Below are 18,145 nucleotides of genomic sequence, written 5' to 3'. Positions count from 1 at the left end.
TACCCCAATACATATTGTACTCATAACTAGGACCCCAACAAAGCATCACATCAAGCCTCCATCCAAAGCTGTGTAGAATCCTCCTCGCGATCCAACTCTGCACAAAAAATCGCATGGCGCATCACTCACGTCACTAGGCGAAACTTGGTTCCAAACAGCTTGGCGGTCTCCTCACGTCGCCAGGCGACAAACGCCCTCCAATGCATCTGCCAATAACCACTGCCTGGCGAAGCCTCCCCTACCGCCAAGTGCCACACAAATCCAGTTGCCACTACCACTATTTTGGTCTTTATCACTTGGCGGATCATCCCATGTCACCAACCGCCATACCGTAACACATTTGCACTTATCTAGTCATAACCCTTTTACTGAATAACAATACAATAGATTCATAGATTCACAATTAAGGTCACACTCTTAACTTAACTATGATATAATCAATTATGCACTCATTATTTTACCAATTAAGACATCCTCCAATTACATAAATTAAACGCATACATTCCATATAATTTCAGTCTTCAAACAGGGACTTCATAACAATAGACAATAGGTTATGCACCACATCCTAGTTAAGGCAAAACATGGCTTTTACATGCATACCATCCCAATTTATATCTCTTCACACCTATAACTAATTATATTACATTCCAATGTTTCCTTTCCATCCCTTACACTCAATTACACAATATCATGCACCAAAATTTTAGATAATTACACCTAGAAACCCAACGCAAGGCAAAAATAAGCTTTTTCGGCTACACCTGATGTGTTGCCTGGCGGTAGTTCTTGCACCGCCAGGCGGTGCATACAAATTATGGGTTCTGCCCAGAATTTCTACACCTGTGCGACCTCCAAACCTTCATTCATCCAATTTAACACAGATTTTGGCACATTTATATAGTTCAATATCATGGAAATAGTGCACCGATGATAATCACAAATCATGTTTATTCATCTCCAACCCCAACTTGCCCTAATTCCCTAATCATAGCAGATTTCATAGAATTATCACAAGTTCATACAATCTCAGACATATAAACACGTAAAAAATTTATAATTTGATATAAAGACCCCCAACCAAGCATTTCCAACATCACTAAACTCACGCAAATGAATCAATTGGCTACGCCAGTTTGTGTCGCCTGGCAGACGACACATAGCCACCAAGCGGTTAATAGAAGAAAGTCCAAAAACTAGGTTCTAGAGTATGCGTCGCCTGGCGGGTCAAACATGAGTGCTAGGCGATTTCTGGAAAATTTCAAAAATACGAACAAATTTTGGTATTTTATAGTAGTGCTAGGACCACATTCATATTATTCGATCCAGAATCATGCAATTCAATAAAAACATGTAAAAGAACTCCCCTAACATGATATTCCTTGCTTCCACTTGCAAAACGTAGCTAGCCTTTTTGATCTCCAAAGCCTCCTTTGGTCTCCCACACTCTAGCCCTTCAAACCACTCTCAATGCAGTGTTTCAGTGCAGTTTAGTGGCTGGTTTTTCTCACTTTAGCAGTCCTAAACGAAATTAAGTAAATTAAAACGAAATTAATTTCCAAGCATAAAAAAAAATATATGTTACAGTTTTACTCCAACCAAGATTTGAACTCACCACCATGCACTTACCTAGCCAATGCACAACCACGCAACCAATTCATGTTTTATGGTAATTTTTATACATCTAGGAATTTATAACAACCCATTATGATCAAGCATACAATAAAGTAATACCATCAAAATAATCACACAATTGGCTTTCATAGGACTCAAACCCAAGACCTCTCAACATAACTAAGTACTCTCACCACTTGAGTTAGTACTTTTCCACGTCATGAAAGTTAGCATTAATTATCATAAAGGCTCCCACTACCAGAAGAGTTTCCCTTGTTGACTCTAGTTGGTCATGCCCAATGAGGGAAGGCTTGTGTTGGGTTGTGGTTTTACTGACATGGCAGTTATGCCATATTTCTTCTTATTTTCGAGAGAGAGAAGCTAACTTTTGGAGACTTGGAAGTGTAACACCTCCTTCGAGATGTCACGTGTAAGATTCTTTTTTCATTTAAAACATGAAGCACAACCTCTTATACCATCCTATAAGATAGGAACTTTTCACAACTATTTTTATCTCAAACAATACCTGATAAAAGATTCATCCAAACCTCTATATTCATCAAAATGAAAACATAGTTCATATAATCAATTAACTTAAATCGTTCGATGAGGTTTAATATCAAATCCTTCAAGTGAAAACTTGAAACCACTACACTATTACATTTTATTTCAAAAGAACCTTTTTAAATGTCAAAATAAAACATTCCAAAGCTTCCCCACAAACTCCTCACAACTTAGCTTCTCCAGTAGTATTTGCATCAACATCTACTCCCGTATAACGTAAGTCATACGATCATCGTAGGTGAAAACCACAACCACAAATATGCAAGGGTGAGTTAACCATGTATCACACCACATGACAAACATATTAACATACAACTCACATAACATATTATAATATAACACTCATTCATAAAAAAATCCATCAATACATGTTATTAACACCACACCTCGAACTCATCAGAATATTACCACCAAGTAATATTAACGGTATAACACTTTCTCATAGAAAACCATTATACCTTTCCTACACACCAACGCCTCTTGGAAAAGTCCTTTCCCTAGCTTTCCATAGACTTACTAGCAACAACTTCACCCACTCGACAAAGCCTTAGGTGGAATACTCTTGCTAAGCTCATGCTAAAGACTTACGAAGGAACAAAACCCCTTTACCCTAACCTGGCAAAGTCCTCTAGGTAAAGAAATCATCTTGGCTTTACAGCTATCAGAGAGTTCATATTGTCTCAATACATATGCACATTCATTCATGCCATATCTCATCACATCATACCATCCCATACATATGTACATATAATTCTTATCATGACACAGATAAATCAATAACCACACGATTATACGCATTCATGATAAATAACACATAGGCACATTAAGGCCTCATCATCACCTATATCACAACACATTGACATCATACAATCTTCATCATTGTATTTAACATACATTAATCATCAGGCCCAACATTGCATATATTGCAAACAAAGCCTATCATAATTTATCACAACAAAATATCAACACAATGCAACTATGAAAAACCAACAATCATGTGTAACTTATAACTCAACCTACAAACCTCCAAACTAAATGATGAGTCATTATTTTCCCTTCTTCCATTTCCTTTTTGTGCCCATCTTGATGCTTTTTAGTGCTTAATTGTCTTCTGTTAGTGCATTTTCCTCAATTGAGCTTCATTGGGCCATTTTTCTGAATTTTAAGTAATTTGGCATTAATTAGTCTAATCTTTGTCTCTAAATATTTTTAGGTACTTTGTGAAGCAAATTTTGGATCTTGGACATTAATCTTAAGATGAAGAGAAAGTTTCCACATCATTGTCATGTCTACACCATGTCATTTAGCCTGTCCACATCACTAGGCCACCATTTTCAACCATAATGGCAATTTTGTAATTCTGACTTGCAGAAGGACAAATTTGAAAATATATAGAAATATGGTGATGTGACCACGAGTTTTAGGTCATTTTTTTCATGGGCAGCCACTTCTTCTTTCTCATTCGCCATTTTCACATTCTTGAGCTTTGTGTGGTGACCCATGGAGGTGCCTTCTTTTTTTTTACGTTTTAGCACTTGTTTTTAGCATTTTTATGCGTTATTGACAACACCCAATGTGGATTTTACATTTTCAACTCATTTGCTAGCTTGGACATTTCATTTTGTGGATTGTATTGACTTGGAACAACACCCATGTATGGGGTTTTCGGTTAATATATCATAGCAACCATTTTTGTTCCATTAAAGCTTTAGAATTCTCTTTTGCTCTTGAATTTGTGTTTCAGTAAAACCCAAGTTAGGGTTTGATGTTCTGTTTTCGTCAATTCTGTTTTGAAGTGTTTAATTGCTCAATTTTCATGGCTTGCTAAATTCGTGTAATGACTCCTTGATGAGAAATGCAACGAAACTTTGAGGTTGTGCTTGTTTTGTGGAATGTATGTGGTTCATCTGTTTATGCTTAATTTACAGATTAATTACATATGTTTGGGTTAGGTTATGTTCATGCTTAATGTTTGTAGCTTGGGTGTCACAAATTCATGGATGTATGCATTGCTTAATTACATAATGAAACTAGATTGCAACTTTCACTTAGTGGGTTATAGTCTAGTGGATTGAGAGTAAGCAGAGGTTTCAATTTGGTGGCTTATGATAAGTGAAATTGTGTTTTAATCAAGGAAGTCAATACGTTTTTAATCACTATTGCATTTCATTTAATCTATTGATTAACATTCAAATATGCCAACCCCCTCACCCTTTGTGTTGAATTGCATCTGGAAAACAAGCTTTGAATGAAAGGTTTAGTCACTAAGAGACGACCTTGGTTGAACTACTGAGTATTACATTACATGTTTTATTTGGCCAGGTACGACCTCGATCACTAAGATCACACCTTTCAAACTGAAGAACAACATATTATGGACTAGTTGTCAAATATTCAGCTAAATCTAACTAATAACGAATTGGGAAATGCAAATAGTTTACCATTACAACTCATCAAATTAACCCAAAATTCTAATTCAATCGCTCAATAATACAGTACCACGAATTCCCACTACACTTTTATTCTACACCATAAATTATCATGAAATTCATACCTTTTAATCCAATTCTGCCAACAAAACAATTCTCCGTTCCAATTCCAATTGAAGGTAATAATACTCAAACCATATTTCAAATCTTATTTAACCACAAAATTCAACACAACCAAGTTACCATGGAATTTGACCAATTTACCATCCAAGGCTTCCTTCTCCACCAAAAATCAATTTGAAATTAAAAAAAATGATATGACATAATTATTGCCCTTATCATAAAATTGGCAAGACGACAAATAAACAACTCAATTGCATCGTGAAGGCACAAACGTAGAAGAGCAAAATTCCTCCTATTACAATTTTCACCCAATTCATCAAGATTAACTATTCTCAAAGCCACGACACATCACTTTTGGTCATACTCCATCACAATACAATGTTGAAAAGTCATCTTAGAACATTTTCCACTTAACCCATGAAGAAGACTACACACCACATATATCAAACCAAAAATACAAGAGGACAAGGCTTATCACCCCTTACGTGGAATTCCTACTCTGAGATCACCTTAGCTTTCCTCTACACTCCTTTGCTCTCAATCCAATGTGACCTTCCAAACCAACTCTGTCCTCTCTCCTTTCCACCCCAAAATCACACGTACCTCCCCTTTCTCTCACATAAACCCCCAACTTTTATTTTTCACTCCCACCTCTTTATTTTCCTTAATAGACCATAAAAAAATATTAAAATAAATTTAATGTGCACAATTCTATTTCATTTTTATTTTTCTGCTCTAAGCTTTTCTTGTGCTTATGCCCATACACAATGCATCCGCCTCAACTTTTTCATCTCCCTAGGTGTACAACAATTTACAGAAAAAAAAATATACACCATTCTACCCTTTTTTGTTATAGTAAAGATTTGAACACATAACCCCCAATACTTAAGCAGCACTCCAAACCATGTCAATCATCACATTTTTCTTATCAATCCATTCGCATATTAACATTTCAATAGCATCCACACATTTCAAGCATTCAAGAAAATACATTATAAACTACCACATGAATTACAATTAACGTATAAAATATAGGTAATTTATAAAATATAATTGAGCCCAAACACACTCTTCCAAAACACTTATGAAAGTAACATTTTTAAAATATAAATGCTTTAAATTCACACACAAGGAAATAAACCCTTGACCACAAACACATGGCAACACTCTAACCAACTATGCTACTCTCCACTTTGCCAGAATTATCTATTTATGAATTTAAATATTCCCCTCACGTCCAATTACCCTCTTAAAAAATATAATTATTTTTCATGGGTCTTACAAGAAGCACAAAAAATACTCTTTTAAGAGCAAGTTCGGCTGTTAGGGCTTATGGGAAGATCCACTTCATTCTTCTATTATATTCATTTTCTTCCTTTGTTCATTTTTCATTCTTGGGCTCTTCATGATAATGAAAAGCTAGATCCATTTTGTTAGGTGTAGATGTAACCTCTAAGTCTCTGTAACTTGTATTAATTTTATATGTACTTGTTTTTCATTAAATTTTAGTTTTTTTGTCTCTTGCCTTAATCCTTGTTGTGGTTTGTTCACCTATAGCTTGATATTTGATTCATTATATTGAAAAATATCTTTTGTGTTCTAGAATCGGGACAAAATACCTAATAAAGATTGTATCTACAAATAAAACATGACTCATTAGCTGTCTTAAACCCTTGTGGTTTAGGCATGTTGGTTTATTAAGGGTTCCAGGCATTTAATCTTAATATGGAAACACATACTCATTCTTTTAAGGAATTAGGGTTTGAGTGAACTTCTAAATTGACTTTGGAATTAAAATAAGAGGAGATGAGTAATTAAGTGCATGAGAGTGAGGTTCGGTGAAACCTAACCCCAATAATAATTTTCCATATCATCTATATCCTTGTCCAATCTTAACTCCTTGTCAAACTCTTAAAAGTATTTCAATTGTTTTTGCATAGTTTTAATTTCCTACACATAACAAAATTTGTGGAAACATTATTTTGTTTAAATTTGTTGTTAATTGTATAATTGAATAGTATTTCAGAAGTCCATTGGAAAAAAGATACTTGGAATTTCCATTTGCTATTTGTACGATTTGGACTTGCCAAAAGAGTTACAAGGTTTCAAAGTAGAAGACGGCTTGAATGTTGACATGTGACATCTTCCAAATAATATCAAGCCAATTTAATGGAATGGATGACATTGATTTTTTTTTAAAGTAGGGATGTAAAAAAAAATATAAAAACCAAAATTAATCAAAGATCTAAGGATGAAATTACTAATTAAACTTTTCCCTTTTAATCTTGTGTATCACTTTTTTATTTGTTGATTACAATAAATATCATTATTATTATTCATAATAATTAACCTATAAACCAACTTATTTAATTACTTTATAAACTTATTTGAATGCAAATCTTTGATAAGATTTATGAAAATAATTTACTTTTAAAATTTAAAACTTATGTATGCAATTAGTATATACTTTATTTAATTTTCTTTCCTTATCTGTTTTTATTGTTTAGTACATTTTTAATTATCTTTAATTTTTTTTATTATTATTGGTCTTTAATTGTACAAGACAAATAATTTAAATGTCAAAAAATAAAAAAATTAAACGTAATTAATACTCATTAAATCGACTAGTTTAAATAAAAAGATTTGTGCAAATAAAAGAATATATAAAACTTTTAAAAAATATACATTGACACTAATAAATTTAATAAAAATTAATTATTTAAAAAAACAAATTATACTTACATAGTAATATTGTTTTGCCTGGGACTCCAAAATTTTATTTCTATAATAAAATTTATCTAATTAAGCTTTTTAATGCTATTATTAACCAATTATTTTATCAACAAGTTCTTCCAAAAAAATTATAATATAACAAACTAGTTTATCGATTTGAAATTTAGAAGTTAGGAGCTTATAAACTAGCATCTAGTCTAAGAATAAAAACTATTTAAAAATTAACTTATACGTCAGCTTTTTCAAACACATCTCAAGTTGGTTAGATCTTGTTGGGTTTTTTGGGAGGATCACCCGTGAATTACAATATTAATGAGACTTTCTAACCCAAAAATAAGAAATTGACACCTGTCACAACCGAAATTGTGACGAAACGACAAACCACAAAGAAAAAAAAATATTTAAGTGATTCAAGATAGAATAAAATTTTGGGAGTCGCCACCATGATTTATTTTGTGAAATTATGGAAATCCATAAAGATAAAAAAATGAGGTCTGCGAATACCGAATTTTGAGTTCGGGAGTCTACTACGTGTAGAGGAGGTGTTAGCACCTTACAACGTCCACTCGAAGGCGATATCTTTAACTAAATATGTAAAACTAATGTGGATTTTTAAATGCTTAAATTTCCTCGAAAGAATAAATATGAATGAACAAAAATATTTTCTTTTAGTTTATTAGGCCCAACAAGGATGAATCCTCACTCCTACGTATTCTCATTAAAAATGAGAAATCAGGGTTACGTTGTTCACTACAAGATTTAGTAGTTTTACTAACATTTGTTTTGTTACATCCACTCAAAATTTTACTAAATACATTTATTAGTAAAAAGGTTTAGTAATATGTTTAAAATTTTACGTTTTCATTAATTAAATGTTACTGAAGCTATTTAGTAACATTTTTATATATGTATCAATTGATACATAAAAATGTCACTAAAAGGTATTAGTAACATATGGTATATGTCACATTTGATATAATGTTACTAGATTGTATTAGTAACATTTTTTTATAATTTAGTAACATTTTTTAAATGTTACTAATGATCATATATGTAGTAGTGGTTCTTTGGAAAAAATGTTTGTTTGAAAACGTCGATGTTTTTAATTTTTGAATCTAAAATCTTTTGTATTTTTTTAAAAAAAAAGGGTATTAAGTACTAAGACGACGCGGGTGATCACACGAGTACATAAACCTTTATTATAAAAATGTCAAATAGCAAACGACCACAAAAACATCTAGAAAAAAAACGTATTTTGAAATTTTTTCAAATAAAACTTTTAGAAAAAACAAAGGTATTAAGTACTAGGACGACGCGAGGGGCCACACGAGTACTTATACCTTTATTTGTGAGATATTAGATGATGTGAGCAGTTGTACAAATACCCCAAAACAAGAAAAAGCTTATGAAAAATATTCTTTTAGATTCTTTTTAAAAAGGATATTTATTGAAAATAGATATACACAATTATTTTTTTATTTTAACTACTAATTTTCAAATATAATTTAAAATGAAATATAAAATAGATTAAAAAAACATATAATATTGAATTCAAATATCAATTCAAGATGGACCCACGTCATATTCACTAGTTAGGAAAAAAAGATCCACATGTTACACCAATGCATTTATTTTATATATATATATATATATATGAATCTTTGATGACCCACCAGCATGATTGCTAATTGAATCCAAAGTGAACATCCAATTGAATCTAGTCCAATGTATTAACAAAAACGTGGTCCATTGATTTTCAATGAATGACTTTTTTTATAGAATATTTTATAAAAGCAATGGACCTCACCATTAGATCACAATGAAATAATACCTTAGATATATAACCACAAAACAAAGGAACCTCACATGCGAGGGCATCAAAGACATTAAACTAACAATATCAAAACCATACGATTCCCAATATCCATGGAACAAAACACACAAACAAAGGGTTCAAACTCTTCGTAGATTCATTCGTGCAAAAAGAGTAGCAACATCCCTAGTGAATATTACTTGATTTTATATTAAATAAATATATCAAGAAAAACAAGCGTCACAATCTTATTAATTCTCATGCTCGGAAACTACATCAGTTAAGATTAAATGCGACAAAATTTTAAAAATAAATAAAACCAAAGTCTTTACAAGTTCCAATAACTATAGAAACACTAATAAAGTCCTAGCTCTATCCCAGCTAGCCCTCACTCCGTCGCCTGAGCACCCTCGGCATCACTTGTAACACCATCTACTCTCGTGCAACGAATTACACGATCATTGCCAATCACAAACAGAAAGGGTGAGCTCAAAAGAATATAAAACATATATCAAATACATAATATAAAACATACACACCTAATTACATTCTCAGAATTTGATCCTATTCACATCCTTGGTACCCCCACGACTCTTAAACCCTCCAATTTACTCAACAAAGTTAGCCATGGACTCAGGATTCAAGATGCTCACACGAACATGCCCGCTCCTGGTCCTGCCTCTACGAACCTCCCCATTCGTAGTCCTACTCTACATACTTGCCCGCCCGTAGTCCAACACATGTGATCCACCAGCTACGTACCTCCTCGCATGCAGCATCTCTCAACTGTGAGCACGGAACATAAGAACCTACCTCGCTCGTATCCCCACAGGAGAGTAATTGAGTATGAACCTCCCCGCTCATACCATCACATGTTAACCACCATCCATGAACCTACCCGCTCATGGCACAGCATCTCCTGATCTGTGTTTTCATCAATGCGTACAAACAACACACACAAACTACACTAAACACGCTTGGGCAAAAAGCCTTAGCTTAAGCGACCAGGCCTGTCTCGCTTAGGCTAAGCTTCCTCGCCTAAGCGAGCGTCCTAAACTAGTTTACCTGCGAGGTCTCGCTTAAGCGAGTCTCTCCTTGCCTAGGCGAGATCGCCCTTCGCCTAAAACCCAAACTCTCACCTAGGCAGCAAGTTAACACCACACCAAGTTAAAACGCGAGGTCTCGCTTAAGCGAGAGCCTCTCACTTGGGCGAAACCGTGTCGCCCAAACATCACCCCCCTCGCCTGCGCGAGGGCCCCAAAACAAAATCTCACACCCCAAATTTCTCGCTTAGGCGAGAGGTATTCGCCTGAGCGAGTTAACAGGTCGCCCAAAACCCTGACACTCCGCTTGAGCGAGTAGCTCGTGCAGAAAACACAATTTTTGACTCTGCAACACTCGCTTAGGCGAGTCTGGCTCGCCTGAGCGAGATTATCAGTCTAGTACACTATTATGCGCACGCAAACACTCAAACCATGCCAACACCCCTCGCCAAAATTGACAATCAATCCCCTTGATCATTCTAGAATTACGAACCTATTTTAGACCCCAAAATTTGATCCCAAACCAATGCAATTGAATCATAGTCACATACAGTACCCAAAAACTCCATTATTTCCAATAAGTGCATACAAGAGTGATTATGCACGTACATCAGCCAAGGTTCAATCCAATCATAGAAAGCATGAAAATTTCATGGCAAAGAGACATATAATCATGCGTAACACTACAGTAACAGAATCAATGCAAGCACATAATTTCTAAAATGAAAAACTTCACTTAATGGTGATTTATTTGTTATTCAAGGTCCATGATTTAATAATTTTTCAGCCCCTTTGGCTGTCTAAAGTTGGGTTACTGGGATTCGAACCCATACCCTCATAATACAAAGTCAAACCACAACCAACAAACCAATTAACACTTTGTGATAATTCATACAGATATAGTATTACATTATCACTTACTTTGCTCTCACATGTTATATATATATATATATATATATATATATATATATATATATATATATATATATATATATATATATATAATAGAAATAAAACAACATCACATAATTAACATACATAGGACTCGAACTCAAGTCCTCTCACACAATAAAGTACTCTTAACCACTTGAGCTAGTACATTTCCACACCAAAGCATTTTGCATTAAATGCCTTAAAGGCATCCATTACCCGCATTTATTAAATAATTATTTAATTAACTATTTAATTTTCTCGGGTCTTACATTACCCCCACCTTTCAAGATTTTCGTCCTCGAAAATAGAACTTACCAGGAAACAAGTGCAGGTAGGATTGCCTCATGCGATCTTCCATTTCCCAGGTCATCTCCTGAGTAGTCTCGTCCCAAAGCACTTTCACGGTTTTGATCTCCTTCCCTCATAACTTCTTCACTTGCGAGTCGAGGATCTGCACTGGTCTAATGGTCACCGTCAAGTCTTCCCGGATCTGAATATCGTCTGACTCCAGTATGTGAGATGGATCTGCTATGTATTTCCTCAGTTAAGAGACATGAAACACATTGTGCAGATTCGCCAACTGCGGCGGCAGGGCTATCTCATAAGCTGGAGCGCCAATTCTCCTCAAAATCTAATAAGGCCTAACAAACCTCGGGGTTAACTTCCTTGATTTGATTGCCCTACCAATACCTGCCGTCAGTGTCACTCTGAGAAATACATGGTCCCCAGCTTCAAACTCTAGTGGCCGCCTCCTTTTATCTGCGTATGACTTCTGTCTGCTCTGAGTAGCCCTCATTCTCTCCTGAATTGTCTTGACTTTCTCAAAAGTCTGCTGCAGAAATTCTGGACCCAATACCAAGATTCACCATCCTGGTTCCAGCATAGCGGTGTCCTACATCGTCGCCCATACAAGGCCTCATATGGTGCCATACCTATACTGGAGTGGTAGCTGTTATTGTACGTGAACTCTACCAATGGAAGCACCTCACTCCAGCCACCCATATGATCCAGCACACAAGTTCTCAATAAATCCTCCAACGATTGGATCGTACGCTCCGACTGCCCATCAGTCTGTGGATGTTATGCCGAACTCATCCTCAACTGAGTCCCCAACGCTGCCTGTAAAGACTGCCAAAAGCGAGATGTGAATCTCGGATCTCTGTTTGATACTATGCTAGCTGGCACACCATGCAACCTGACCACTTCTCGAACATACAACTCTGCCAGCTTATCCAAGGACCACTTCTGATTAATGGCGAGAAATGGGCACACTTTGTCAACCTGTCCACTATTAACCAGATTGAGTCATACCCTTTCGCATATCTCGGTAAATGAGTCACGAAATTCATGGCAATACTATCCCACTTCCACTGCGGAATATCTAACGGTTCTAGTGTACCCCCTGGTCGTTGGTGTTCAATCTTGGCCTTCTAACATACCAAGCATGATGCCACGAAATCGGCCACATCGGTTTTCATCCCATTCCACCAAAAGGATTGCTTCAAGTCCTGATACATCTTAGTCATACCTGGGTGTATGCTAAGACGACTTTTATGTCCTTCTTCCATAATTTGTTTTCTCAACCTCCAATTTCTGGGTACACAAATTCTGTCGCGAAATCTCAGAATACCATCTGATCCCATTCGGTATTCCTTCCCTTTCTCAATTCCTATCCAACTCACGAATTGTTGCAGCTTGGCATCATTCTTTTGCTGATCGCGTATAGTCCCTAATACATCACCGTTCAGTCTCAAAACACTGCATCTGATGGAATCTTCACTCAACTGCATACCCAAGTTCATATCCCTGAGCTTCTCAATCAATTCTAGCTCTTTCACATTCATGGCCGAGATATGCATCCTTTTCTGACTCAAGGCGTCCACAACAACATTTGCTTTACCAGGGTGATAAAGCAACTCAAAATCATAATCTTTGAGGTACTCCATCCATCGCCGCTGCCTCATATTCAGCTCCTTCTGATCAAACAGGTATTTCAAGCTTTTATGATCATTGAAAACCTGGAACTGGGAGTCATACAAGTAGTGTCTCCATGTCTTAAGAGCAAACACTACAGCGGCCAACTCCAAATCATGGGTAGGGTAGTTCTTCTCATGCACCTTTAATTGTCTAGAGGCATAGGCCATTGACCTCTTGTCTTGCATCAATACACAACCCAAACCTTGATAGGATGCATCGCAGTATACTTCAAACTTTTTACTGGTATCTAGTATGGCAAGTACTGAAGCTGTGGTTAACCTCCTCTTCATCTCTTCGAAGCACTCTTCACATTTATCAGTCCAGGAAAAGGGTTGATCTTTTCTAGTGAGCTGAGTTAATGGACTCACCATCTTAGAAAACCCCTATACAAATCTCCTGTAATACCCAGCCAGCCCCAAGAAGCTTCTGACTTCTGTTATTGTCTGAGGTCTCTCCCACTTCAACACAACCTCAATCTTGCTCGGGTCTACTGCAATACCCTGTGAAGAGATAACGTGCCCCAAAAATTGTACCTCTTCTAACTAGAATTCACATTTGGACAGTTTGCCATAGAGTTGATGTCCTTTCAGCACTTCTAGTACAATTCTCAAGTGACCTGCATGCTCCTCCTTAGTCTGAGAGTAGATGAGGATGTCATCTATAAACACCACCACAAATTTATCCAGGTAGGGGCGAAAGATTTGGTTCATATAATCCATAAAGATAGCTGGGGCATTAGTCACTCCGAAAGGCATCACAACATATTCATAATGCCCACACCTCGATCGGAAAGTTGTCTTCTGAACGTCCTCTGGCTTGACTAAGATCTGGTGATATCCAGACCTTAAGTCGATCTTAGAGAACACAGTTGCCCCTCTCAGCTGATCGAGCAAGTCATCAATCCTCGACAATAGATACTTGTTCTTTATTGTTAGTTTGTTCAATTGCTGGTAATCCACACAAAGCCGAGAACTTCCATCCTTCTTATTCACTAACAATACTAGAGCTCCCCACGGTGATGCACTAGGTCAGATGAATTTCTTCTCTAGCAAATCCTCGATCTGCTTTTTCAACTCTGCTAGTTCCGCTGGTGCCATTCTGTATGGAGCTGCTGACACTAGACCCGCTTCAGGGATTAGATCAATTGAGAAGTCTATATCCCTTCTGGGTGGCAACTCGGGTATCTCGTCTGGAAATACGTCGACATATTCATCTACCACTTGTATTCGACTGATATGCTCTTCATTGCTTATCTTCTTCTCTTGGGCCACTAACACAAAGCAAGTATATCCTTGCTTCATATCTTTTTCGGCCTCATGTGAGGTCACAACCTCTAACCCCTCAGTTTCTGGAAACACAATTCTGCGCCGTCCACAATCAATCACCACATGGTTAATAGACAGCCAGTCCATTCCCAGTATAACCTCCAATCCCTCCAAGGGAAAGCAAACGAGGTTCACCTTGAAGCGTCTGCCCTCTACCTCCATCAAGCATCCAACACAGGCTAAATTTGTTGAAACCTGTCCAGATGCTGGTGTCGAAACTACCAACTCGCATCCCAGGTCACGAGTAGACAATCCCAGTTTCTTCACACAATCATGGGATATAAAGGATTGCGAAGCTCCTAAATCAAAAAGCACCAAAACACTGTTACCAAATAATAACCAGTAGTCCAAGATGAGATTACCTAACCGGGTGGCCTCAGTGGTGGTCATAGAAAAAACCCGGCCTACTGCTCTCGGCCTATCAGACGAAGGTGGCTGAGACCGTGCTCCTGGAGTGGTCTTCTTATTAGGACATTTGTTAGCAAAATGTCCTGGCTGGTCACAAATATAACACTTGCGAGTGCTCATCCTATTGCCTCCACTACTAGCTGGTCTGGTGCAGTCTCTCCTAAGGTGCTCTTCTCCACAGTTATAGCACCTTAGTTTTTGTGAGGATGATGCCGGTCTACTGTAGGGCTTCTTATGTTGTCTGCCCTCAACGCTACTCTTCTGTGTGCAACTGACCCAGTTGGGCCCCATCTCCAGTTGTTCCACAATTTTGGCCTGCTCGACCAAAACTGGAAACTCACGTATCCTCAGTGGTACAATAAAGCGCCTCAGTTCATGTTTGAGACCACCTTCAAACTTCATGTAGCGCCATTCTTCAGTCACTGTCTGTGAGTAGAACCTTGAGAGATACTCAAACCTCTCAACATAGGCCTGCATTGATAAGTCCCCCTGTTGTAAGGTGAGGAACTCGGCCTTGCGCTCATGTTTGGCGCTATCCAAGAAGTATTTCTCCAGGAATATGGTCCTGAAGCTGGTCCAAGTCACCTCCTCCTCCCTGTTCTGCATCTGCTGCTACATCCCTATCCACCAATACTCCGCCTTAGTCACCAACAAAAAGGTGGCGAAGGTGAGCTTTTGTGCCACCGTACACTCTATCACCCGGAAGATCTAATCACACTCCCGTAACCACGCGTTTGCCTCATTTGTGGTGGATTTCCCAGTGAATGTCGTCGGCTTATGACACATAAATCAAATACACACCCAATTACAAAAGAATATAAAACATATATCAAATACATAATATAAAACATACACACCCAATTACATTCTCAGAATTTGACCCTATTCACATCCTTGGTACCCCCACGACTCTTAAAACCTCCAATTTACTCAACAAAGTTAGCCATGGACTAAAGATTCATGATGCTCAGACGAACCTGCCCGCTCGTGGTCCTGCCTCTACGAACCTCCCCGCTCGTAGTCCTACTCTACGGACATGCCCGCCCGTAGTCCTACTCTACGGACATGCCCGCCCGTAGTTCAACTCATGTGATCCACCAGCTACGTACCTCTTCACACGTAGCATCTCTCAACTGTGAGCACGAAACATACTAACCTACCTCGCTCGTATCCCCATAGGAGAGTAATTGAGTATGAACCTCCCCGCTCATACCATCACATGTTAACCACCATCCATGAACCTACCTGCTCATGGCACAACATCTCCTGATCCATGTTTTCATCAGTGCGTACAAACAACACACACAAACTGCACTAAACACGCTTGGGCAAGAAGCTTTAGCTTAAGCGACCAGGCCTGTCTCGCTTAGGCTAAGCTTCCTCGCCTAAGCGAGCGTGCTAAACTAGTTTACCTGCGAGGTCTCGCGTAAGCGAGTGTCTCCTCGCCTGGGCGAGATCGCCCTTCGCCTAAAACCCAAACTCTCGCCTAAGCGGCAAGTTAACACCACGCCAAGTTAAAACGCGAGGTCTCGCTTAAGCGAGAGCCTCTCGCTTGGGCGAAACCGTGTCGCCCAAACATCACCCCCCTCGCCTGCGCGAGGGCCCCAAAACAAAATCTCACACCCTCAATTTCTCGCTTAGGCGAGAGGTATTCGCCTGAGCGAGTTAACAAGTCATCCAACACCCTAACACTCTACCTGAGTGAGTAGCTCGTGCAGAAAACACAATTTTTGACTCTGCAACACTTGCTTAGGCGAGTCTGGCTCGCTTGAGCGAGATTATCAGTCTGGTACACTGTTACGCGCACGCAAACACTCAAACCATTCCAACACCCCTCACCAAAATTGACAATCAATCCCCTTGATCGTTCCAGAATTATGAACCTGATTTAGACCCCAAAATTTGATCCTAAACCAATGCAATTGAATCATAGTCACATACAGTACCCAAAAACTCCATTATTTCCAATATGCGCATACAAGAATGATTATGCACGTACATCAACCAAGGTTCAATCCAATCACAGAAAGCATGATTATTTTATGGCAAAGAGACATATAATCATGCGTAACACTGCAGTAACAGAATCAATGCAAGCACATAATTTCACGCCAAAACCCTTCCTCTCACCTCAATTTCACCTTATATAGGCATCCTACTAGTAGGTTTAAGTGACAAAACGAAAAACTTCACTTAATGGTGATTTATTTGTTATTCAAGGTCCATGATTTAATAATTTTTCAGCCCCTTTGGCTGTCTTAAGTTAGGTTATCGGGATTCGAACCCATACCCTCACAATACAAAGGCAAACCACAACCAACAAACCAATTAACACTTTGTGATAATTCATGTAGATATAGTATTACATTATCACCTACTTTGCTCTCATATGTTATATATAAAAAAAATAGAAATAAAAGATCATCACATAATTAGCATACATAGGACTCAAACCCAAGTCCTCTCACACAATAAAGTACTCTCAACCACTTGAGCTAGTACCTTTCCACACCAAAGCATTCCGCATTAAATGCCTTAAAGGCATCCATTACCCGCATTTATTAAATAATTATTTAATTAACTATTTAATTTTCTCGGGTCTTACAACCCACACCCATGGAGGAAATATAGAACCCAAGAAACACCCATCAAAACCAAAACTAAGAGCATTGCCACCTGACCCTAAATCAGGGCATGTGGATTGGAAAAAGTGAAGTGAAGGGTGCCACTATGTGGACTAAGCTAGCCAAAAGAGGAGTACAGATACTTCATTCATCATTAAAACAATGCCAAACATGCACGCAATTGATTATTTTTATTCAATGCTTTAAATATGGTATGAGTATTTCAAATCGCAAGAGGATAGCTACCCAAGTGCACCACGTAAAAAGTAGTTTCAACTCATATAACTCCCAACGCACCAACCTATGCCATTAAACCCATCATGCAAAATGCAAGACCTGTAGAATTTAATTAATTAAATAAATAATTAATTAATAAATGCGGGTGGGAAAATAATTTATAATAATAAATTATGATGAGTGTGTTGTGGAAAAATACTAACTCAAGTGGTTGAAAGTACTTTAATTGTGTGAGAGGACTTGGGTTCAAGTCCTATGTATGCCATTTTTGGGTTATTATTCGTTATTATTTTAAATATATGATAATCATGCTGTAAAATAA

General features: G+C 37.5%; 2 protein-coding genes across 2 annotated transcripts; both read right to left on the bottom strand.

Annotated features, from left to right (window-relative positions):
- Positions 1-11,673: 11,673 nt before the first annotated feature.
- LOC114188322 lies at positions 11,674-12,254 on the bottom strand. The gene is made up of 3 exons (XM_028076919.1): positions 12,185-12,254; positions 11,943-12,095; positions 11,674-11,777 (listed from the first exon to the last, which is right to left on the bottom strand). The coding sequence occupies exons 1-3, from the start codon at positions 12,252-12,254 to the stop codon at positions 11,674-11,676; spliced, it is 327 nt and encodes a 108-aa protein (XP_027932720.1).
- A 2,003-nt stretch (positions 12,255-14,257) lies between these two features.
- Positions 14,258-15,568, bottom strand: LOC114188321. The gene has a single exon (XM_028076917.1). It carries the CDS (start codon positions 15,566-15,568, stop codon positions 14,258-14,260), a length of 1,311 nt encoding a protein of 436 aa, XP_027932718.1.
- Positions 15,569-18,145: the final 2,577 nt, after the last annotated feature.

The sequence above is a fragment of the Vigna unguiculata genome, chromosome 6 (genome assembly GCF_004118075.2).
Source record: "Vigna unguiculata cultivar IT97K-499-35 chromosome 6, ASM411807v1, whole genome shotgun sequence".
Classification (NCBI taxonomy): Eukaryota; Viridiplantae; Streptophyta; class Magnoliopsida; order Fabales; family Fabaceae; genus Vigna; species Vigna unguiculata.
This window is presented reverse-complemented; position numbering and strand designations above follow the sequence as displayed.